The sequence below is a fragment of the Chaetodon trifascialis genome, chromosome 14, assembly GCF_039877785.1.
Source record: "Chaetodon trifascialis isolate fChaTrf1 chromosome 14, fChaTrf1.hap1, whole genome shotgun sequence".
In the NCBI taxonomy this organism is placed as follows: Eukaryota; Metazoa; Chordata; class Actinopteri; order Chaetodontiformes; family Chaetodontidae; genus Chaetodon; species Chaetodon trifascialis.
This window is the reverse complement of record NC_092069.1, coordinates 16,126,234-16,150,725: the sequence shown is the minus strand read 5'-3', so window position 1 is coordinate 16,150,725 and position 24,492 is coordinate 16,126,234. Positions and strand designations below refer to the sequence as shown.

At 42.5% G+C, this 24,492-nt stretch overlaps 2 protein-coding genes across 12 annotated transcripts in view; both read left to right on the top strand.

Moving 5' to 3' along the window:
* The first annotated feature begins 434 nt into the window (after positions 1-434).
* On the top strand, positions 435-9,142 carry LOC139341968 (heterogeneous nuclear ribonucleoprotein Q). 4 transcript variants are annotated; one of them, XM_070978752.1, is made up of 12 exons: positions 439-569; positions 2,376-2,535; positions 3,528-3,646; positions 3,943-4,050; positions 4,319-4,432; positions 4,720-4,896; positions 5,141-5,276; positions 5,817-6,022; positions 6,129-6,278; positions 6,397-6,518; positions 6,626-6,951; positions 7,634-9,142. In XM_070978752.1, the coding sequence occupies exons 2-12, from the start codon at positions 2,388-2,390 to the stop codon at positions 7,657-7,659; spliced, it is 1,632 nt and encodes a 543-aa protein (XP_070834853.1). In that variant the 5' UTR covers positions 439-569; positions 2,376-2,387; the 3' UTR covers positions 7,660-9,142. The 4 variants fall into 4 exon arrangements, with proteins under 4 accessions (XP_070834854.1, XP_070834853.1, XP_070834851.1 ...); XM_070978750.1 differs by having other exon boundaries at positions 7,631-9,142; XM_070978753.1 differs by lacking the exon at positions 2,376-2,535 and having other exon boundaries at positions 435-569; positions 7,631-9,142.
* LOC139341967 (sorting nexin-14-like) overlaps positions 9,142-24,492 on the top strand; it is a 97,176-nt gene continuing 81,825 nt past the window's right edge. For 2 of the 8 annotated variants that reach the window (XR_011603022.1, XM_070978743.1), the window contains exons 1-23: positions 9,142-10,927; positions 11,047-11,167; positions 11,502-11,575; positions 12,047-12,125; positions 12,222-12,265; positions 12,365-12,452; positions 12,538-12,622; positions 12,718-12,874; positions 13,044-13,119; positions 13,340-13,384; positions 13,519-13,599; positions 14,630-14,744; positions 15,121-15,276; positions 15,410-15,534; positions 16,146-16,204; positions 16,717-16,743; positions 18,125-18,271; positions 18,961-19,093; positions 20,470-20,656; positions 21,390-21,473; positions 21,790-21,890; positions 24,158-24,269; positions 24,436-24,476. Coding sequence is in view for 7 of the 8 variants with exons in the window: in XM_070978743.1 (XP_070834844.1) it covers positions 10,791-10,927; positions 11,047-11,167; positions 11,502-11,575; positions 12,047-12,125; positions 12,222-12,265; positions 12,365-12,452; positions 12,538-12,622; positions 12,718-12,874; positions 13,044-13,119; positions 13,340-13,384; positions 13,519-13,599; positions 14,630-14,744; positions 15,121-15,276; positions 15,410-15,534; positions 16,146-16,204; positions 16,717-16,743; positions 18,125-18,271; positions 18,961-19,093; positions 20,470-20,656; positions 21,390-21,473; positions 21,790-21,890; positions 24,158-24,269; positions 24,436-24,476 (2,274 nt within the window). In the remaining variant the exon portion in view is untranslated. The remainder of the gene's footprint in view (positions 10,928-11,046; positions 11,168-11,501; positions 11,576-12,046; positions 12,126-12,221; positions 12,266-12,364; positions 12,453-12,537; positions 12,623-12,717; positions 12,875-13,043; positions 13,120-13,339; positions 13,385-13,518; positions 13,600-14,629; positions 14,745-15,120; positions 15,277-15,409; positions 15,535-16,145; positions 16,205-16,716; positions 16,744-18,124; positions 18,272-18,960; positions 19,094-20,469; positions 20,657-21,389; positions 21,474-21,789; positions 21,891-24,157; positions 24,270-24,435; positions 24,477-24,492) is intronic. The other 6 variants (XM_070978742.1, XM_070978744.1, XM_070978747.1 and 3 more) reach the window with 6 other exon arrangements.

Sequence of the window (24,492 nt, the reverse complement as noted above, 5' to 3'; positions counted from 1 at the left end):
GTGTTGGACTGGTAAGGTCCCACCTACAGTTATGTAGTTTTAGATTGAAATATGTGGTGACCGGTATTTCTAATACTGGCCATATTGCAGATATGTTTTATTTTTCTAATTATTATTGGTATTAGGCTAAATTATTAATGGTAGGCTAACTGATTTCATTGTTAGAATTGCTTGTTTTATTTCAATATTTTCCTAAAAGATTATATCTGTTTTTCATTCTCAACGTTTTGTTTTTGTAACGACACGTTTAATTGTTCTGTTAAGTAGCACTTTTATCCGTGAAATAAACGGTAGTGTTGTCGTGAAATCGTAGTAGTTCTGATGGATGCTGTGAATGACCTGCTGCTCTTCTGTAAAATGCATACAAGGCAAGCCCGTGCAGGGCTGTCCAAGAAACCCCATCGACGAGACAAAACTCGAGGCGTGAACGTGGCAGCCATTTTACATCATCAAGAGTGAATGACTGAAGCCGGATCAGTGCCGGGAGTTTTACACTTTTTCTGTCTTTTAAATATCACATTTATCTTCCTAAATAATCAACACCATACACGTTGGTGATCCAGCGGCAGGTAGGGCGAATGCTATTAATTGGTCACGTGATTGTTGCTTAATTGATTGCTAAAAAGTCTGAATCGTGTGGTGCTGTTTCAAACAATGTGGAAACTGGTGGTGGTTGGGAGCGAGTTCTCCAGACCGGCTTTTTGAAAATGGACTCTTCCTATATGGCGGCACGTTGACAAACCACGCATCTAGCAGGCTAAACCTCTAGCTTTCAAGGCCTCGTTGAATCTAATTACATTTTAAAGCCATAGTTTGGCAACCGGTGAAGTCCGTACCGACAATTGACGTTGTAACAATGGCCTCACTTAAATTCCGTTCGAATTAGCATGCTAGCTTAAGCTAGCCTATTTTGACAGATCATGGAATTGACATGCTCATTGTCATCGTATGCTAAGAGCAGCTAGCTGGCAAAAGCCACTTATCTTGGCAAGAATTTTCGATCCTGCGTTACTGGTGTGCTAACTGACATGCTTCCTGCCCAATAAAATATCAAACGCAGATGCATTCGTAGAAAGTGCACACTTGCGCGTCATGTTATTGTCCTGATGAAGGTCTCTAGTTAGCTCGATTGCTGTAACGTTAACATTAGCTGTGCAAACTAGCCCGCTAGCTAGCTAGCTAGCCTCAACGTGTGCGAGTCTGTCCCTCCCCGCTAATTCTAACGTTATCATTAACGTGAACCTCGGTTAAAAAAATAATCTATTCCCAAAGATTTGTCATTGCTAACGTCCAGATTCGAAATTCAATGTTGTTGTGCACGAGGGGTTTACAGTTACTTTTAACGTTGCAGAAATGTTTTTAACTGAGTAAGCACGTGCTTACTGATATGAAATCGATCAGCAGACACTACAAGGGAATGGCTGCAGGACGTATTTAGGGCAACGGTTACGAAGTTACCGTTAGGCCAAAGCAGAAGATTTCCGTCCACGTTTTGCTCAGTTCAGCGTTGCCGGATTCGGGGAGAGCAGTTAGATTGCTGCTTTGCACAAGTTCAAGCCTCAGTTTGTGTCGACACAAACGCATGGGAAGTAAGGGTTAGCTCGGTAGTTAACGTGATAATGAGAGTATTTACTTTAGTGTCACAATATATGCTGTCAAAGTGTCAAGAGACTAAATGCTAAAGGGTGCATACTTGGGTCAGCCACCGGAAACCAGGGCTCACTCTCTGATGGAACACGTGTATCAGCTATCTAGCCTGTGCTGAAGTCAGCAGTGAGAAGGTAAGCTAACATGTAATTTAGAGACCAAAGCAGACCAGGCTTCTGCACCAGCAGCGACCAAGAGGGCTGTGATACAGGCGTTAGCAAGTGAACTTGGCCCCATTTGCACAAACTTCTTAGCCCAGATCAAACCAGAATGGAAAATATTGCCACATGGACACAAACCCTGTTGTTTTCACTGTTTTTACAAGATGTCATTGAAATGATTTCTGTGGGGAATTTGGTGTGTGCATTGTCTGTCTTCAGCGCAATGTTGAAACATCTGTCAACTGCCTATACACAGGTTTCTGGGCTTCTACCTCATGCAAGCTGAGAGCTGCAAGTGTCAACTCGGGATAGTTTAAAGTCTCCAGACTGTGAAGGACCACATAACTATGATAACTTGTTTCGAGCATGGCAAATAGCCCTGTTTATTGATAATTTGTGTTTAATTTCAGTCACACTTTTTCCAAGATCATAAATGGCCTCACTATTTTTTGTCTTCTTTTTTTTCCTAATGATTTTCTTGACAAGTCTGAGACTTTGCACTCTCCTGAACACATCCCAAGTCTTGCCCTTGACCCAGGATTAATTTGGCTCATTGCATTTACACAGATTTCTGGAGACATGGCCACAGAACATATTAATGGAAATGGTCCAGAAGAACCAATGGACACCTCTGCTGCAGTTACCCATTCTGAGCACTTCCAGACTTTATTAGAAGCTGGTTTACCACAGAAAGTTGCTGAAAAACTAGATGAAATTTACATAGCAGGTAAGGCACAATGAATATACTTGCATATTCAAATATGCAGTTTTCTATGTTTAACAATTTGTTGCATGTATTGTCATTTTATCACCTTTATGAATGGGGGAATTGGGATCCTGAAGCAACTTTTTGTGGTTTCCTACCAAAATGGGTACTGCAGTGCTACAAAATATTTAATTACACATTACTAGTGTGAAAATGTGTAAATGATTGCAGCATTTGCATTCCCAACATGGTTGCATGATCACTGGTGTCAGGGCGAATGAATAGTCCTCTCCCTGGGAGTGTCTTGGTGAGCCTGTCCAGTCTCTCCCTTCATTTCTATAAAGTTTTTGTATCCCATAAAATTATTGTGGAGGGATGAATAGGTGTAAGTATGTTGTCAGCTACAGCTCAAGTGTCTGATGCTTTGGTCAGATCTCTACAAGTTAGTTTGTGGTGAGCTGCAGTGACAAAGTTTGGGGGTCATTTTAGGACTTGTTTAGTCGGTCAGATCTAGAAAAGTACTGGTCTGGTTTTTTCAGCCAGATGGGACCGAGGCAGAAAGAAACAATGGCAGCAGCTGTCTGGTGTGAAGCTGCCTGGGACAGGTGATGGCCCCCTCCATAGAGGAGAATGCAGACCGGCTCATTAGAAACTCCCAGCCACAGTATAGAGGGGCACTGGCATATCGAGTTGCACTGTCACATCTGTTGTGATTAGTTCTGCAAAAACGTGCTGGTTGGAGAGTAAAGTGCAGCCAGACTACTGAATACAGCTCCATTAAATTGGACTGCTCCCGCCCTTTACTCCTAATTGTAGTTAGTAATCATAATTTCTCCATTTTACAATTTAAAAGATGTTTATGCAGAATAACTTGCATGTATCTGCTTTTCTTAAGTTGTTTCTGTTGACCTTTAATTTCTGTGTTTGAATGACAAGGTAGTCAGGAAAACTTTCTCTGTCTTTCTTGTTAGCTCATCATTTCTCTCTCTGTTGTCCCCCCCTCCCATCCCCAGGTTTGGTGTCACACAGTGACTTAGATGATCGAGCAATTGAGGCTCTGAAAGAGTTCAACGAGGAAGGTGCTCTGCAAGTCCTTTTGCAATTTAAGGACAGTGACCTCTCACATGTTCAGGTATGCGTGTGGCACTGTTGCTGTATTGTGTAGATAAAGCATGGACCTTGGATTTCTGATGCCTTCATACAAAGTGGATGATTGTCCTCTGTGCAGTGTAATGTATAAAGGCATTATATATTTGGGTTGTGGTGGCGCAGTAGCTTTTAGCTATCATTGATCTTACCTACAAGACATACTCAATCTTGTGTCACAACTTTTTTTTTTTTCCAGAACCAGGAATCAGAAGTTGTCTTAATTATGTTGACATGTTTTTAATTATTGTTTGATGGTACTTACATTTTTTTTTCTTTCAGAACAAAAGTGCCTTTCTTTGTGGCGTGATGAAGACGTACAGACAGAGAGAGAAACAAGGGACCAAAGTGTCAGACACCAATAAAGGACCAGATGAAGCCAAAATCAAAGTGAGAACTAATCTCATGTTTAAAAAAAAAATTTCAGTTGTATCTGATTTAATGCTGAGGACAGCGTGTGAACACTGACGTAGTGCTTTTAAGTGTCTGTATTTAGGATGCTGTTTGACAAGAAGACACATGCGAATAAGAGATGTCCTTTGCTTGCATGCTTTTAATGTGCTTTCCTGCAAGTTTACTGTGAAGCTTCTTTTGATTTATTTAATTCATGGCTGCTAAACAGTATCCTTATTGCTTTTCCATGTTTTGGTATAATTAGGCTTTGCTGGAGAGGACTGGCTACACACTTGATGTGACAACAGGCCAGAGGAAGTATGGCGGTCCCCCACCAGAGTCTGCCCACTCAGGGGCACAGCCCACCATCGGTACAGAGGTACAAAACTTCAATTCGTATCACTCATTAAGCACACTAATGCAAGAATGATGTGCCTGTGTTTACCTACTCTTGAGTTTGCAAGTTTTGAGTCCGGTGCATCTAGGTGTCCAAATGATGAAACTTTTACTATCCGCTGTAGTAACCATGGTTACACTGATAGTTTACCGCTAAGAGCTGACTGGATACTTTTCTACCTAAATGCCATCAATCCCTTGTCTTTACCTTGCATGTCAAATGAAGGTGTTGCTCTCACACCATATTTCCCTTTCCTCTCAACCTGGCAGATATTTGTAGGCAAAATTCCCAGAGACCTTTTTGAGGATGAGCTGGTTCCGCTGTTTGAGAAAGCTGGCCCCATCTGGGACTTGCGCCTGATGATGGATCCTCTCAGTGGCCTGAACAGAGGCTATGCCTTTGTCACTTTCTGCACTAAAGAAGCTGCACAGCAGGCTGTCAAATTGGTATGCCTATACTACTGAAAGTATAATCAGAAAGAAAGGCTCCGATGGAAGTTCTAGTTAAAATGTAGACAGTAGGATTTAGGTAAGATGACATAGAAGCTAATGTAGTATACAGTGTCCCTTAGGATATGTCAAACGTTGCTAATTGAGGAGAAAGTAATCTTAACAAGCTGCCATAAGCTCCATTGTGTTGAATCTGCTGTCTTTTTCTTCTTACTTACACGACCCTCCATTTTTTTTGCAGTGCAACAACAATGAAATTCGACCGGGTAAACACATCGGTGTATGCATCTCTGTGGCCAATAATAGACTGTTTGTTGGCTCCATCCCCAAGAGTAAAACAAAAGAGCAGATTGTTGAAGAATTTGCAAAAGTCACAGGTGTGTCAGCACCACCCTTTTGTGTCTCATTCCATATGATATTTAGTCAACAGCTTCATTCCTGAATTGTAATATTTTTTGGATTAGATTTTACTCTGCATTTTAAGATTTGTAATGAAAGAATCAGTGGGTGAAGCTGTGACAAGCATTTCCTGTTTGTGTCCAAATGATGACCTCATGAATATGCTGGAGTGACTCTCGTTACAATGATGGTTTACCGCTAAGATCTGACTGGACACTAAATGTAATAAAGTTGTTATTTTTTTGACACCAGACATATTTTCACTTAAGGTTAGGTGTCTCATGAAAAAAATCAATGTAAAGTCATAATTTGTCTTTACAACTGCTGCTATTAAAATGAAACCTTTGTAGTCATTTTTCTGTTTTTAAATCAATTTTTAAATTATCTTATTGAGGTTGTGGCAGAGTTGATGTCACTGGTTTGTTGGAGGTTGATAAATGTAGAGATTTCTGTTGAATAAATCCAGTTAACCACTTCACGTTTTTTCTCCACCTCTCCTTCGTGTCCTGTCTCTACAGAGGGTCTAAATGATGTCATATTGTACCACCAGCCAGACGACAAGAAGAAGAATCGGGGCTTCTGCTTTCTGGAGTATGAAGACCATAAGACAGCAGCTCAAGCCCGCCGCCGGCTGATGAGCGGCAAGGTGAAGGTGTGGGGAAATGTGGTCACTGTGGAGTGGGCTGATCCCATTGAGGACCCAGACCCCGAGGTTATGGCCAAGGTAAGGCACAAGGCCAGAGGTGTATGTGTGACCAAACTGCACTCTCCTGCAGTTGTATTTGTTCTCCTTTCTGCAAAAACCCTGAACCTTGTGTTTCCATAACCAGGTCAAGGTGCTGTTTGTGAGGAACTTAGCTAGCACTGTCACAGAGGAGATACTTGAAAAGGCCTTCAGTCAGTTTGGCAAGCTGGAGCGGGTGAAGAAACTGAAAGACTATGCTTTCATCCACTTTGAGGAAAGAGATGGTGCTGTGAAGGTACGGACAAAAAAAAATGTCACCGCATAGATAGACGAGATACTTACCATGAACCTCAATTAAAATTTGTCGTACTTGCTGTGAAAACCGAATTTAACAATCCTCCTCATTTTCTCAGGCTTTGGCTGATCTCAATGGGAAAGACCTGGAGGGAGAGCACATTGAAATCGTCTTCGCCAAGCCCCCCGACCAGAAGAGGAAAGAGCGCAAAGCCCAGAGACAAGCCGCTAAAACACAAATGTAAGAGAACGATGAAACTCAAACTTTTACCTACGCAGTTATCAAATGTCTATTTTAATATGAAGCATGATTCCATGTTAATGTTGAGTCTGTGTATCCTCTTTCAGGTATGATGAATACTATTATTACGGGCCTCCCCACATGCCACCACCCACGAGAGGCAGAGGCCGAGGTGGCCGGGGAGGTTATTCTTACCCTCCTGACTATTACGGCTACGAAGACTATTATGATTACTACGGATATGACTACCACAACTATCGGGGTGGCTACGAGGACCCGTACTTTGGCTACGATGACTTCCAGGGGTCTGGGAGAGGACGAGGAGGGAGGGGAGGAGTCCGTGGCGGTGCCAGTCAGACCAGGGGCCGCGGTGCTGTGACACCGAGGGGCCGATTGGGCTTCTCCCAACGAGGAGGCCCTGGAACAAGCAGAGGTAAATTAAAACTTTGTCTGATATTGTTAAGTTTTAAATTGGGCAGAATCAAATTAGTCACACTGTGGTGACTAATGAAGCTTGATTTTTATGTTCAGCGTCATTACTGCTCCCTTGTGATGAAGGAACTTTCTATGTGGCTCAGTTTATTTTAAGTTGGTGCATTGTTTTAGAAGTCTGGAATATATATATAAAGAAAATCACTACCTGGCTCTGTCTTGGTCTCAGCATATGTTGTGGGCCCATTATCAAAGCACTCCGCTCAGAGGAATGACTTGAATGTAAGAGGTACAGTAGATAAGCAAATGAAAGCAGCTGTAGTTAGTGGTGGTGAAAGCTGAGGATGTGATTGTCTTGAAATGGAGTTGGGAATAATTATAAGGCTGCACTTATAAAAGCAAATGGCACCTGCTTATTGGCGACATAACAAACCGCTGACAGGTGTCATGTTTCAGAGCAGCCAGCTTGTTTACCAGCAGACAAAGGTCAGTCACAACATACTGTTTTTAAGGAGGCCGGCTGAGTCCCACCGTACGGGCAAAACAGTCTTCAATCTAAATTTCAAAGGGTTTAATCAGCCTATCGCTGCGCGTATTGATGGGAATGTATGCAGCATCGGGGTCTGGGTTTTTTTCCCTCCAAAATTTTGTACTTATTTTATCTCTCCTCATTGGTCCAGCAGGGAAACGGGGCCGAGGGCGGTCCTGACCTGTCACAGTGGATACTGACTTGATGTGTGGGGTTACACCGTAAGCTGCAATGGACGTTAAAGAAAAAAGAGCACGACAAAAAGGTCCAATGATATTCCAGCCTTACAGAAGAAGCATCTCCCCTCCCCCTGTTTTTTATTTTCATTTTTTTCTGAAACTGCCACCTTAAAAAGATGACCAGAGGATTCACAGCCTCTTTGCCCTGAGCCCTTGTACCCAGCCCTGATATGCAGGGCTCTATGTATTGCCCTTACAATCTACCCCTTCCCTGTCCCTGAACATGCCATTTTTTAAATAATTATTGAAGAATTTGCACTTTTTAAGTTCTTAGGTTTGAAGTGGCTCAAAGGAGCTTGATGCTATTGTATATTTTTGTGCTAATCGCAATTTTTATTGTCGGAATATCCATGTTAATCTTAATCGTTTGATCTGGATGTTTGACAGAGAACATTTGCAGGTTTTTAGGGTGTACCCACCTGGCATGGATAAGTCAGGCATTCCAGGAAAGTGGTTCTTTTCAGAACTTGTCTTTAAAGGGTTGGTTGACTACCTCAGTACAGAGGACTAAACTACCCGGCCTGTACTGTAAATAGGGAAACTATATTGATGAAAGCAGGGCTTGTTTTCATACAAAATATGCACAAGAGCTGCAGTACAAAAACGATGTACTTAATGTAATATAGTCATTTCAGCTGCAGCTCTGACACTGCAAACAGTCAAACTGGGCATGCAAAACAATCTCATATGATGAGTCTGAACAAGCCCTGCTTTTATCCTATTTTGAACTGAATTAGCCGCCTTGCTTCTTCAGAGTATGTAGTTACTGGTTGTATAGTTTTTCGGATAAAATGTTACTTTTGTAAAGGCTTCAACATCACAGGCATCCAACTGCCTTTGATTAAAAAAAAATGAAAAACATAAATAAAGCCCTGCAGTGTCCCTTTTTGTGCCACTGTATTATTCCAGTGGGTTTGTTTTTTTTTTTTATAATGATCCAGTACATTTTCAAACATCAGAATAATGTAAAACGTAATCCAACCCTACATCAAACAAAATCATGTTAATCTTGAATGATCCCTTCCCAGCTCCCACAGACAGCAACTATGTAAAGAGATCTTTCGAGTTAATCTTGATGGATGACTGAATTGCCATATTGCCCAGCCAGTGAGCATGTGTGCCTAATGTTAGCTGCCATGATTTGGTGAGGGATCATAGTCACATAGTGGTAGAAGGGATACTGCAGTGAATGATTTCTATTTCCGGGTCTAGCAAAAAAGGAAACTGCTCTTCAATCCCAGTTTTCTATACAGTTAACTCCCTCAATAAAATCATAACAACCACCTTTTGAAAAAAAGATGTTAGCAGTTTTAAACTATTGTTGGTGGCCAACAACGTTTTTTGCATTCCTGCAAATAAATTGTTTTATACTGTAAAATGGAGGTGAGTGTAACTTATTTTTGTAATAAAGTTTTTGATTTCTATCTGTGTCTTACTCTTTGGATAAAATCTTAATAATATGCAACTCGGCTGGTGTTTGAGTCCATTTGGCAACGGGTCTGTGCTTGAAACTACTACTTCTCTATTTGTGGATGTCACCCTCAAGCCTCTTTATCTGAAGTTAAGAAATTCACAACGTTGAGGAACAAGCTGTCAAGTAGGTGGAAGAAATGACAGGTAAATGCTTACCGAAGGATTTTGCTGAGAAATTTAGACAAAGGAATATGATCTACAGTATATCCGGTTGTAGCATACACTGGTATCCAGTGAATTATATGTATCATTAACAATTGCAAGTGAGCCATCATGCACAATACTTGGGCTTTGAAACTGAAAACTACTACACCTGTGCTTTTCCAGTTAGGACAGTTAAAATTGTGCATTCAAAAGACAGAGATGTAGGTGAATCAAGATCCCACTTTAACTTGAGTAGGAAGTGTGGTTGTTAAACAGGACAGTCGGACCGTCAAATGTATGAATCCAGTCATGGAGTGGAGAGCAACGTGGGCCTGCGTGGACTTTGATTTCCTTCGCTATTACAGCTGGGCCACCGTACACTTCCAAGCAGATGATGGTTTTAGTCTTTCTGTCACAACAGCTCTATAGTGACATTTAAGGCTTAAGTAATTTGGAATAAACGCTGTTTCTGTGGCGGTAGCTGGCCGCCCGCTTTTCGGACAGTCCTGCTCCGTTGTGACTCATCACTTCTGGTTCAGGCTGCGGTCGCTGCTTCAGCGGAACTCATTAACTGGCGGTTAAGCTAACACTAAGGTCATCTGTCCATGTTAGCTAGCCAAAAAAAAAAAAAAACGTAAAACCGTTTTACATTTTCCATGTGTGGTTTTCCTGGGTAAATTTATTATGGTGAGTCATTAACTATAAAGTGCCATTAACGAATAACTATTAACACTAGTGCACCTTGAAGCCGTTATTTAGAATAGTAATGGCGGAGGGGCGCCACTCCCACCTCGCCGCTGTCTCTTAAACCGGGACACCTCGTGTAATTTATTATTTATTTGAGTGAGCATGTAGCTCATAAAGCTACTTGTTTCACTGTCAGCTACTAGCCGGCGTGTTCATGTGCCGAGCCGCTGCTGTGACCACAGCGGAGGTGACATCACGCGTCTCCCCCGCTGACAACCGGGCAGCAACCGTCGCCCCTCAGTGGGCACAACTGACAGCTGGAGCACCGCGGCCATTAGCCGCACACTGTCAGAGTTTTGGGCCAGTCTATCCACAGATGATGCTGCGTAATTACCTCTAATCCTGCGGCGGTTTACAGCTGTGTACGGCACCTCGCCTCTGCTGCTCTGATCCTGCAAACAAGGCAGCCTGCGTGTTTATTTTGCAGATTTCATAACGGTGTCGCTGCCGGACTACAGTGAAATAATGGCCCACGACATCCACCGTTCACTTACAGTAAGTGCTGGACTGGATACGTAGAAATCACCGCAACCTGCTTGGTGTGTGAAGCAGAGGAGCAGCATAAAATTACCCGATTTTGAGTTGACGCTGTTATGTGTCGCTGCCTGACGCCCTTGTTGATTTTTGGACAGTCGCTCGGTGGTGTCTTCTTTATTTTGCAGTAATATGCAGTAGGCTACATGCGAACAGGCTCCCGAAGCGACGAAGATGGGATGCATCAGGGTTTTTCTGCAGAAAATAAGACGCAGGATGAAGCTAGACCGGTTCAGAGAGCTGGGCCGACAGTATCCAGTCTTCTGCTTTCTGCTGCTGGTCCTGCTGATGTCCACTGTGCTTTTAAACAGGTGAGTACAGTGCATCAGTGCTGCTTCATAAATGGCATCCCTGACACCCTCAGCGAGCCCCCTGACATGCTAAATGTGTTCACTCAGCTAATCGCACCATGCGCCCTCTGTTTTGACAGATATATACACATTATAATGGTGTTTTGGTCTTTCCTGGCTGGGGTCGTTACTTTCTACTGCTCTTTGGGACCCGAGTCTCTGCTTCCCAACATCTTTGTCTCCATCAAACCAAGGACTAAGGTAGGTCAGAGCACAGGTAGTACTGAGCAGTTGTCTGATCCTGAAACTGAAACAGTGTTTGCGCCTTCATCTTTGATATATAATATATCTTGTGATTTCTGCAGAAACAAAATCTTTACTGGTGTGAACATGTTAACACTGATGATATTAAACCAATATCTAGTTTTCCCACCTCTATGACAGAAATGCCATAAACTGAGAGTAAATTAGTGGCACTTTATTGTTTTTGGATGTATGAATTCATGTTTAATTGACTGGACACAACATTCTCTGTGGTGAAGGCACTTGCAGCTGTAGTGAATGATGGCTACAGCATGTTAACTTTGTCTTGCAGTCATACCAACAGGAGCTGTTTCCACTGGGCCACAGCTGTGCCGTTTGTGGAAAAATCAAATGCAAAAGGCACAGGTGAGATACCTGCTTATGCTGTGGTGCAGTGGTAGGAAGTGGCTGTACTGTGCCCTGATCATTTAAGTCAAAGGTTAACAGGGTTAACTCATAATGCCCACAGACATAAGAGGGCAAGCCATAGACCTGAATATTCCCCGTGACTGTGTATGTTACCATGCTACTGCATATCCTGTGATACTTGTGTTAGTAAAAGACAAAAATCAAACAAAGTGATTAATTTGGAAACAAATTGCATGGTAGACCGGAAGGAGAGTTGTCTGGATTAATCAACGAGGGACTCTTTATGTAACTGTCCTTTAATCTTATTGCATTTGCTTTGTCAACATGCATTAAATGTGCTGAACTGTATGCTGTTGTTTATCATGGAGTTATGGAAAGCATACTGACCTCTAGTGGTCAGAAAGGATTATAACGCTTTCCTTTAGGCGTAATGGGATTTTTGTTCTGCTTTTTTCAATTTATTGATAGACCAACTTTATTACTGGAAAACTATCAACCGTGGCTTGACCTGAAAGTTCCATCCAAGGTGGATGCCTCCCTTTCAGAGGTAATACATGCATGGACTGAACATATTTTTAAAAGAGTATTATTAAACGAGTGGAGCAAGTTATATCATGATGCAGTTCTGTTTTATTTTTTCAAGATTCTGGAGTTGGTTCTGGAGAATTTTGTGTATCCTTGGTATAGGTGAGTCATTTTGTCTGTAGTTTTTGCACATCGTAATATAAAATGATGCGGTACAATGCGTTATAGTGACAGAAGTGACTGTACAGTGTTTCTTTTCAGAGACATCACGGACGATGAGGCTTTTGTGGACGAGCTGAGGGTGACTTTGCGCTTCTTTGCAGCTGTGTTGGTCCGCCGAACACAGAAGGTGACAGATTAGACTGTGTGGAGTTAAAGTCTTGGGATGCTAATTGACTGAGCATTAATTTTTTTTCTCTCTCTCTGTCTCTCAGGTGGATGTGGCATCCCTCATCACACAGAAACTTCTTAAAGTTTCCATGAAGCACATTGAAATAATTAGCAAAGCAAGACAGAAAGGTATTGCTCATCACACACTTTTCAGTCTTTTCTTTGTGTTCACCCTAACATTTTAGCAAAGCAACGCATCTTTGCTCTCTCGCTCTCCTCTGTAGTAAAGAACACAGAGCATCTTCAGCAAGCTGCCCTGGATGAGTACGGTCCTGACCTCCATGTCGCCCTTCGCAGTCGCAGAGATGAGCTCCTCTACCTCAGGAAGCTGACTGAGATGCTCTTCCCCTACATCCTGCCACCCAAGGCTACAGACTGCAGGTAACCCACTTCTTCCTCATCAAAGGGCTGTCACCAATCATCACAGCACCAGTGTCCCCCAAGGAAAAAGTCTAACAGTATTGACACTATACAGAAGAAGTAGATAAGGATCACGCTTTACTCTCTTATTTTCTTATTTCCTGCTGCCTTATCTCTTGGCTCCTCTCAGATCTCTTTCTCTCCTGATAAGAGAAGTCTTGGCTGGCTCTGTCTTCCTTCCTTCAATGGACTACTTGGCTGATCCTGTGAGTGTAGACACATTAAGGGCCAATTTTCTGAATCCACAGCCGTTGTCACTTGAAACCTTCTGCTGATACAGTCTGAGACTAGATTTGATTTGTATTTAGTAAGCATGTCAATCATGCAAATTGAGGACAAAGATGTGTCTTTTTCAGATCACCACAAGTACTTACAGTTTTGTACGTGAGTGTAGGGAGCTCACTGCCTGCTGTGTTTTTCTTTCAGGACACTGTGAATCATTTACTTTTGATATTCATTGACAACTCCCCTGTAAGTACTTGCTGAAGTAATGTGCACAGCCAGTTCCACTTACATTCTGTGTGTTTAAACACAATGCTGCAGAGTGTTTGTAATTCATGGGTAAACAAGATAAATATGTCTTCTGTCTACTTCTGTCCCTTCAGCCTGAAGAAGCCACAGAGCCCACTTCAACGTTGGTTCCTTTCCTGCAGAAGTACTCTGATACTCGTAACAAAAAGCCCTCTGTAAGTGATCCAGGGGGATGTAGTAATACAGTGATTCATACAGATCGACCTCTTGTCAAATGAAAATATACGTCCCCTGACAAGCCACCAGATACTGTATGTAATAACATCATGTATATTGCGTAATCACGATATGCAGACTCAGTGTTTTTGCCCTCTATATCAGGTAACGAGAAGTTCGAAGAACATATCTTTGAACTGTTTAAAGTAGTGCTGTCAGGTGATTCAAAAAATTAATCTAATTAATTACAGGATTTGTAATTAATTAATCGAATTAATCGCATTTTAATCTCATATCTGCTAAAGGTCCCCAAATAAAGAATTTGAATTCTAGGACATTACAATTCACTGACATTCACATTACAGCTGGTGAATTCTTTTCATCACTGTAGTTCTCGACAGTAGCTGGAAATTAGAGTCAGATGACGCTATCTGAAACGCCTTTTAGGCCCTCGTCTTCCACGATTGAAATCGGCCTGCAATCAGCAGCAACCCACTTTGCGATTGAGTTTGTCAGTTTTTCTGTCGTGACTTTGCTCATTCGTTTTCCTAACTCAGCAAGTGTGGGTTGGTGGAGTGAGCTCACGGTAGCACTAGCGGCATTAGCAGCAACTACATGTTTACATGTGGCGTTTAAATGATAATTCAGGCTGGAGCTGCTACAGTGATAGGAAAATTCTTTTTTACACAAGGTACAAATCACTGCGTTCTTGTTAATAGTCCCATCTTTGTTCTTTTTATAAATAAACTTGTCGTTCAAAGGTCTAAGTAGGCTTGCCTCGCTCTCCGGTGTCGCATCCACGTCTGTTGTCACCCTGCTTTTGACTAGTAGTGCAGGTAGGACGCAGCCTACGGGTCACTCAAAGGGCCAAATTTAAAATGCTTGCGCATTGACTTGCCACTCATGATTAATTGCGTTAATTTTTATAGCGCGTTAATTTGCAGCGTAATTAATTAATCTAATTAACGCGTTAAACTGACAGCCCTAGTTTAAAGATCACTGCCTTTGTTCACTGTGATTCCTTATCAGGTGCTGAAGCTGGAGTTGAAGGAAATCAGAGAACAGCAAGACCTTCTCTTCCGTTTCATGAACTTCCTGAAGCAAGAAGGGGCTGTCCACGTGCTCCAGTTCTGCCTTTCAGTCGGTAAGCGTGCCCTGAAGCTCTCAGACGTCTTTGAAAGATTCTGCTTTTACCTGCATGAAATCCAGGTTTTAACTTGTACATTTCAAACACTAAATGCTCTTCAAAGTAAATTGTACAACTTAGGAAAAGTACGTTTCTTATTTCTCCTTTTTTGCTTTAATTACTTGTAAATTGTAGTAGCTGTAATGTTAACCGTTTACTTAGAAGTACCCCTACTTTAGCTCATCTCTGAGCCACACACAGTCAGTCTGAAATCATCAGCAAACTCACTGTAGGTACAGTCCACAATCTTGACACTCATGGACCCCACAGTGATGCTTTCATAAAGGTCCTGACACAACGGGACTGAGATGTCAGACTTCTTTTAACTTCCCAGAGGAATTCAACGATCGGATACTATGCCCAGAGCTGTCCGACTCAGAGAAGATGATGCTTCACGAGGAGGTGAAGAAGATCTACGAGACCTACTGTTTGGACGAGAGCGTTGACAAGATTCGCTTCGACCCCTTCATAGTGGAAGAAATACGCAACAGTATGTGACAGAGATCTTCGCAGAATCATGATTGCATTCTGATTTATTTATGGTTTGCACAGCTGCCAAGCTTTTTTGGGTTGCATTGTGTATGTTTGCTATTAACGTGCGTGTTTCTTGTGTAACTTCCCAGTTGCAGAGGGCCCGTATCCAGAGGTGGTGAAGCTGCAGACCATGAGGTGTTTGTTTGAAGCGTACGAGCACGTCCTGTCCCTCCTGGAGAATGTTTTCACCCCCATGTTTTGTCACAGCGATGAGGTTAGCGTCTACACCATGAAATAAATCACTCAACTCACTGTCACCCAGCCTGACAGCACATGCCTGAGGCTCAGCTTAATTTTGGAATCACTGCTTTCATATCTTTATTGCATCTGTCTGTCACGCTCTGATCTCTAAATAAAGTCCTCCACAGCAAAACTATATCTGCCAAATGCTGGAATTAGAAACGGATTGGAATCCATTGACTCCCTTACGCTATCCTCTTCTGATCTCTCAGCCACCAACCACTATCGGCCGTGTCATCAATACCAGACGCGAAACTGGCCAATGAGCCAACGCTGGCCTTATGCCAAGCTGCCAAGCCGAATTTCACCCCTCAGAGGCCGTTTCTTTGAATACAGCTGGGTGGACCAGTGCTCAGCCATTGTCCACAGCAGGCCACTGCCCTGCATGAATAGTGTGCTGGGAAAATAATGATATTATTTGATATTTTGTTGCCGCTCTTGTTCCTGCTCCACAATAAACAGTGCAGTCATGATTATTATTAAGGCATAAAGAGGTCACTTGATTGATGCAGAGTTTGCTCATGCTGTGTTTGATGGACCTGAAATTTACAAACCTTTATCTGCTCTTTCTATGCAATTCTTCAGTACTTCCGCCAGCTTCTGAGAGGGGCCGAGTCCCCTGCCAGGAATTCCAGGATGAGCAGGTAGGTTTCACTTTGCTTGTTGTTTTGTTTGTGTGCAAGAAAATAAAAGCTTGACCCATAATGTTTACCAGTATATTGATTTATCAGTTAGTATATCAGTTAGTACAGAAGGCACAGCTGACTTTTGATCATCTAGACAAAGAAAGCAAGTAGAACACAGTGTGAATATTGATTGCTGTGTCTGCACTCACATGCAACCCAGGTTCCCTTAATCCCTCTGAATTTCACTGTTAAGTTATTTAACTTTTTTTAATATTCACAGCCCTCTGCATCCCAATAGGAAGTTCAGTAAAAAGGCAGAATATAGCATGTGCCAGCTACATCAAATATAAATATGAATTGTGTATGAATACAGTTTAAAAGAACAACGAGAGGATTTACTTTGCAGTGTAAGGAAACTTAATTTAGAAGTGGAGTGAGCCCAGTGATCGTCTGTCATGTTTCTGTCACGGGGTGTGGTGTGTATGCGGCCATGGGGCCCTGCCACTAACTCCTTGTGCATATTGTTCCAGAAATAGCCTCAGTTTGGATGACATTCGGTGAGTATAAGGCATCAGTGTGCTGATCAAACCAGTGGCTGGCTGAGCAGTGCTGCTGCACGCAAGATGCAAACGACACGTCTTGACTGGTCTACAGAGGAACACGTGCTGCCTTTTCTGAACAGATTCACTGTGCTCTGGGCCCACTGCAATCAGGGCTACAGTTCAATGGGCACTAGTTGATAATGTGATAATGATACAGAATAATATGTGTATTATTTGGTACCTGTGCCGTAAAGGCAAATGAGAGAAGACTGAGAAAAGTGACCTTAATCAGCTAATTGTGTTAATCATAGCATGAGTCATCATTAATCATATGTTAGCTATGAAGAAGCTAATCAAGAATCGTGCTGCTGAACACATGCAACATAAAGTCTCACGACTATGATTCCAAAAAAGCTGGGACGCTGTGAAATACGTAAATAAAACCAGATGTGATCATTTTCTAAGCCTTTTTGACGTACACTTAATTAAAAACAGCACAAAGACCATGTATTTAATGTTTTGCTTCATCAACTTCATTGGCCTTTCTAAATATCTGCTTATTCTGAATTTGATGCAGCAACACATTTCAAAGAAGTTGGGACAGGAGCAACTAAATGCTCCAAACACACCTGTTTGGAACATTCCGCAGGTGAACAGGATCATGGTAACAGGTGATAGTACCATGATTGATACTAGATAACTCACACACAACACTGATACTTGATAGTATCATGATCCCACATCCTTTCCCAAGCAAGGATGGAGTGAGGTTCACCGCTTTGTGAACACATGATTGTATAAAGGATGTTACTTCATGGAAACAGGAACACTTCATGAAACTTGACGGTAAAGTTTGTTTGCAAATGATTGCGTTCTGTTTTTATTTGTCTTATGTAGCATCCCAACTTTTTCGGTATCGGCGTTGTAGTTTTTGGAAGGTTTAAGCTCTATTTTTTAATGATCTTCTCATTACATTTTTCAAACTTTGGTTTGCCTGCCTCAGAAATTCCAAAATGAAACATCAGGGGAACTTCAGGAAGGACCTTGTTTCAGTTTCTGGTTAAGAAAACAATCAAGGCAGTTTTCAAAGCAGCATGAATCGTGCCTCTCAGAGGAGACAGAAGTGATCGCAGATAATGGCTCTTACTGGCACTCCATTTCTTAAACACTGACCGACTTCGAGCCTCAGCTCCCTCCATGTCTGCAGTTCAGTAACCCCCCTTCCACTCTGCCCGTCTGTCCGCCCTTTACTCCATCTGTGTAATGCCTCCACCGTGCTGCGTCTGTGACTGTATGTCCACTCTGATTCTGTAACCACCATTCTGCCTGCCCTGGTATGATCCACGATCCTCTCCCTCCTCTTGCCCATGGGGACGTGACCCTGTTCTGCTTATAGTTCCTGGGACTGGAGCCCCGAGTCCCCATCCTCACTGTTCACCGCCTCTGGCAGCTCTTCACCTGCATCTTTTAACTCCCTCCATGCCCAGTCCACGTTCACAACCTTCCCATACGGCTCGCTATCCCACCGCCACTCATCACCCAAGTAAGTCAGGGTCCATCTGTGTGCCACAGGTCACTCAGTGTGATGTCATGCTGTTCACTTTGACCCCTACGTGACCCCAGTCCCAACCAGACGCCTGCATGGTGGGACCGATGCATGGGATCCTCTTTTTATTTATCATGTGTCCCTCCTCCAACTTTGTTGTGTTGTTTAGGCTACAGACTTGTCTGTTGTTTTTGACAATGCAGTGACTTTTCAATGTTCAGTTCCTCCTGTATTGGGTGTATCGCCCTGTGTCATATGGCGCTTTTTATTTCACCTAATCTAACAGGCACTCACACAGAGCACCCTTGATGTTTTATGCCTGTTCTGGTTGGCTGGTAACTGATCATACAACATTTTTGTGATCATTAAAATTTGTGATCTCCTTCAAACTAGACATCTGTTCATGAAATCACTGCTCAATGCTGCGTGCTGTGTTTGCTTTTGGCCTTCGAACAAGAACCCAGGCATTTCATTGTGAGATGGCTGTGATGTGGGTTTGGCTACATTAGCTTTTTCTCCCCATTGTACTGTCATGATACCGGTGCTCAGTCCGCTGCTCCTTGCTTCCCGTCCTCTCCTCTATGGCTCTGTCTGTGTCCCTTCTCTCAGGCTGCATGCGCTTTGCTGAAGCCATGCGCGTCTCCTCCATCGCGCATTGTCTAATAATCTCCCTGTCTGGCCTTCAGGAACACGTCAAAGAGGGGCGAGTCCTTTGGGATCAGTCGCATTGGCAGTAAGATCAAAGGAGTGTTCAAGAGCACAACCATGGAGGGAGCCATGCTGCCATCCTATGGGCTGGTGGAGGGAGAGGACGATATGGTGAGGCTGATCTGAAAATATTCCACGCACTCATTTTGAGGTGGTTTATAGTGTTTGTTATAATGCTGACAGAGCAGTAGTTTCCTGTTCTGTCTAGATGTAGTCCTCAGTGTGGTCCTCATTCTACACACTGACTCAGAACTTTATTTCAAAATCTGTGTTTTGGTTCTTTCTTAACAAATTAAGTTGCTGCAAAAAGTAAAATTGACTGAAGCTGAAGCCCTCCTCTACGTGGTGACTGTAGTTACCACTTGAGGGCGATGGTGAGTAAATTAAAGAAAGCCACACTTCCCACGTGTCAACTCCAGCGTTTTCAGTTTGGATGGTATCTCAGGTTTCAGTCTTGGATCACTGCTGGTCTGGCTTCCTAAGAAACTCACATGATTCCAGAAAGAGATTGTGCTGTTCTGAGGAACCTGTTGACCTTAAACACTCTCACTGCCTCCCTCAATTTTGTTAATCTTTGTTGCTCGTTTGACAAAACATTTTTCTGTGCAATGTTTTAACGTAATCAAGTACAGCATATCCAGTAGTCCGGAGCTCCATTGAAGCTTTATCACTTATGTTCAGTCTCATATTAAAATCCATTTTTTAGGGCTGTGCAATTACATGAAATGGAAAATGAATGAAAAAAGGTTTTGTTAGTTTTAGCCGTGCATGTCTGTGCAGCAGGAGTTCGTATGCTCAAGTGCCAGAAAGTTTTGTTGGGTTCAAAGAACAAAACACGTTAGACTCAGGGCAATGGTTTTGATTGAGAGTACTGTAACAGTGTGTTTAGTGATTACAGTTCTGAATTTATGACTTCTTTTATACAGCAAATGAAAATGCTGTTTGGGATTACAAGTACAGATACGGTAACTTTTCGTCCAACTTCCAGCTGGTGCAGTAAAACAGGACCTGCTGATTGTCTGGAAGCATTGTTTTAATTCCCCTTTCTGTACTCACTTTAAGTAGATCATGCTGGCCATAAAGACTCATTTCCTTCACAGTAAATTTGATTGGTGGACACTGTGCAGCCCTGATTCCATAAAAGCTGGGGCGGTGTGTAAAACAAATAAAACAGAATGGGGTAATTTGCTAATCCTTTTTGACATATGCTTAATGGAAAACAGTACAAAAAGAATATATTTAATGATTTCCTCAATCAGCAACCTCCTGGGCTGAAAAATGAAGCTAACGCAGACGACACTTGATTCTGGCTCCAAAAGCAAGTCAATCCCCACAGACACTCTTATTAAAGTGGCCAAGAAATAAACAGCCTGGAACAAAAAACAGTCAAAAAACCTTCATTTTAATAGGAGTTTTGACCACAACCTATTTCTTCAAAAACACCCCCTTTACTCGACCTTAACCTCTCTCATTTCCTCCCTTTCAAGGTGGAGGAAGCGATGATGGTGCTGGAGGATGACTCCCCCATGGAGGCAGCCTCCACCCCCAGCACCCCCCGGAACCTCTCGGCCTGGAACATCACCATCCCTTACATTGATTTCTATGACGACGATGTGAAGAGGGAGAGGATTCCTGTGTTCTGTATCGATGTAGAGCGCAACGACCGGAAGGCAGGTGAGACTCAGCTGGCCGTCCTTCTGTCTCACTTACTGTCATCTGACAGAGGTCACTCTGCAGTTTCAGACTGAGCTGCAGTGTCCTTTTCTATAGGAGTTTTGCATTCAGAGTAAAACTTTGACCAGTAATGTGTTCTTGTTCACAGAAATGTTAAAAGCCTGTGAAAACTTGGTTTCAGATTTGAAGTATTTCTCTCTAACATTAGAAATAGATGTTTAAATAAGCAAAAAACAAAATTAAGTTTGGAAAAAGACTCAGCTGATCTGCCTCATTTGGACTAAATGGTGATTGGTCCACAGAGCCATGCTAGCTGTTTGCCCCTGCTCCCAGTCTTCATGCTAAGCTAAGCTAACCAGCTGCTTGCTAGGGCTTCATATTTACCGTACAGACATGGGAGTGGTATCAATCTTTTTGTCTAACTATCAGATACGAAAGACTAATCACTTGTCCCAAAATGTCCAACAAAATTGTAAAATGTTCTAAGCTGCGGAAGAAAAAACTTTAATCTTTTTCCTTTTTGGGGTCTTTGGTATGAGAATTCATAGAGTAGCTTCAGCTCACTGACAGTTACATAACAGGAATATGGAGGCTGAACTTGAAACAGTTACCTCTGACTTCCTGTTGCCGCTGCCAGAACGCATAGTTCCCTCGGGTGGCAGTGATGCCAACTGAGAGCAGATCTAACCTGCTGAACTTCCTGTATGTTTTCCCTGTTTGTGTGTGTCTGTAGTGGGACATGAGACTGAGCACTGGTCTGTGTACAGAAGATATCTGGAGTTCTACGTCCTTGAATCAAAGCTCACAGAATTTCATGGTAAGTTTTCTGCAGATTGTCGCTCTTGTTTGCACTAGAGGGCCTGTGCACTGTTCTTCTTTCATTCTCTGCCGAAAAGAAGGAATTAATCACCAAAAAATGTTCTCTTGAATGCCAGAGGGTTCACAGAACATTTCTTCCAAGTGGACCTTAATTTTAGGAGTCAAAGAAGTTTTATGGCCATGTTGCGTCATTCAGGGACTCACATTGGAAACTGAAGTTGTTTTCCTGTCGAAGTAAAAAAAAGGCAGTGAAAGCTTGTTCTTTGAATAATTTTCTGAGCGATCCCCTCTGTGAAATCTTACGCTCTCTGTAGGTTCCTTTCCAGATGCGCAGTTGCCTTCAAAAAGAATCATCGGGCCCAAGAATTATGAGTTCCTCACATCGAAGCGGGAGGAGTTCCAGGAGTATCTTCAGGTAGATGTTTGACTCTGAACTCGTATATTCGATACAGTTTGATGGGTCTCGAGATGAGCCTGGATTTCACATGAAACCTCTGATGACGCAATGTTCCTGTGCAGAGAGATGAAGATTATTCAACCACACAGCTGTAAATTCAATCTCTGTACAATGAAAGTGGACTCATATGTTTGTCCAGTAAATGCACTGGTCAGTTCAAATGTCAGACTCACGTCTTCTGCATATATGAGTGGAATAGGACGGATACAAAGCAGCTGCTGATGTTCTCTAAAGTCCATTAAGCAGAAAGTAGCACCCTAACCCAAGTAATCTTATGAGAGGGACATATTACTATTACTTCTTGTCTGAAATAGCAGATAATTTCACTTTCTCATGCAAACACACACACCCACACAGACTGTACTCACACCTATGAATATACACAGCGCGGCAAATCTTTCCACTGGATGCATCTGGCTGAACAGGCAGCACTCAAGTGTCCAGACATCAAGATTAGACTGGAACTGTTTCAGTGGATGAGCATTTGTTCCAGGAACACATGAGTGCGAAGAACAAAACGTACTGTATGTCAGGACCATCGACAGGTGAGAACGCGGCAGAGAAGAAATGATGTCTGTCTCATTTGGTTGTCGCGAGGGCAGCTGCTACGTTTCAGTCCAGACTCTGCAGTTGTGATTAAGATCTGTGCATTGTTCGTCCTCTGAGAATTATTTCCTGTAACATAACTCATGAATTTATGGAGTTTTCAGCAGCTCACTCACAAATCCCAGATGTGTTGGAACTGGAGAGGCCTTGAATGCATCACCAAGGAAAGACTTTATATGGTCCCAGTTCGAAAGTGCATTTCCAAAAGATGATAACTGACAAAAAACCAGTCTACAGCTGTGTTAGCAGCTCTGTGAGACTGCGCTTCAGTGGCACAATGGTGCCGCTTTGAATGAAATGCTAACATTTAGCTTGTAATATTTACCAAGTTTAGCATCCTAATTTAGCGTGTTAGCATGCTAAGATTTGCAATGCTGAGGCCGATGGGACTTAATTTTGCAGCAATTTGGTCATAAACCAAAGTCCTGCATAATTAAAGGTCTGACCTGATGGTTATTACAATTCATCCCGAGGGGAACATGAAAGTCTGTAGAAAAATTAATGGAAATCCTTCCAGTAGTTGTTCATACAGGCTGGCATTGCCATCCCTGGAGCCTTGCCATTAGAACAGCCAAAAGGCAGTCCAAGAATTCCGTGTGATAGACTCCCTATCACAGAATAAGCTTCAAGTCTCTGAATGTTGGTTTTTATAGCCTTAATGGACAGACAAGTCTACCTTGAAGACTGGAAATTAATTTGAAAAAAATACGATATTTTGTTGAACAGTGATCAGAAACAATATAAGCTCTGTTTAGTGGCTATAGAACATAAAACCGTAGGCGTGGTTCTTGAAAAACTAGAAGCCGTGTCTTTGCAAAATGAGTAAAACATCTGTGATTGAATTTTTCCACATAACAACGAGAGTAATGAACAGTACTTGCTTTTACTCAGCTTTGCTTCTAATCTCTACTACAGGGCTGGTCAAACCTTTTCCCTTGGAGAGCCAAGACTGAAAGTAAATTGTGGGCCACAGGCCAAAAGCAAACACCTATTGTTCCTTTAAAGGACCAGTCTTTAGTATTTAGGAGGATGTATTGGCAGTACTGGAATACAATATTCATAATAATGTTTTCATTATTGCATAATACTCTTAAGATTAGAATGGTTGTGTTTTGGTTACCCTAGAATGAGCTTTTTATATCTACACACGGAGTAGGTCTGCCATGGAGTCTGCCATATTTCTACAGTAGCCCAGAGTGGACAAACCAAACTCTGGCTCTAGAGAGGACCTTGTCTGGTCTTACATTACCTGAACTCCTCCGGCTGGTTCTCCTCAGCGCTTGGAAAGGGAGGGGTGAGGGGTGTTCAGTTGGCTGCAAACTGCAACCTCACCACTAGATGTCACTAAATCCTACAGACTGGTCCTTTAATTGAGCGACCCAAAGTGCTCAGATCATGAAAAATAAGTAATCATAACGGATCCTGTATTTTAAAAGAACAATTTCACATCACAAAAATAAAAGCATAAACAGGAATTTAGATTCACTAGAGACATCTGGTGGGCCAAATCTAAGGGGGGCCCACTCTGGGCAGCCCTGGTCTGATGTATTCATAGTCCCAGCATTGGTTCAAGATCCGCATGAACATGACTTACAACAAATTTCCATGTTTCTTTGCAGAAACTTTTGCAGCATCCAGAGCTGAGCAACAGTCAGCTCCTCGCCGACTTCCTGTCCCCTCACAGTATGGAGTCTCAGTTCCTGGACAAGATGTTACCTGACGTGAATCTGGGTACAGTATGATTGTGACAAAGCGCAGTGTGATGGATTATGTTTGAGCAGCAGAACATGTCAAACACGCTGTGAAAATGTTTGGGCAGGCTGACCTTGGCTTGTGTTTCAGAGGCAAAATGTGACAGAATAATACATCACTGAGATAAAGTATTTATGTTTCACAGGGAAAATCATTAAGTCAGTTCCCAGCAAGCTGATAAAAGAGGTAAGAAATGCACTCC

Bases quoted from the DNA above. Each gene is read 5' to 3' on its own strand.
- LOC139341968 (XM_070978750.1), top strand. From the start codon at position 2,388: ATGGCCACAGAACATATTAATGGAAATGGTCCAGAAGAACCAATGGAC. The intron at 6,023-6,128 runs GTAAGGCACAAG...TTCCATAACCAG, and splicing joins ACCCCGAGGTTATGGCCAAG to GTCAAGGTGCTGTTTGTGAG. The intron at 6,519-6,625 runs GTAAGAGAACGA...ATCCTCTTTCAG, and splicing joins CAAGCCGCTAAAACACAAAT to GTATGATGAATACTATTATT.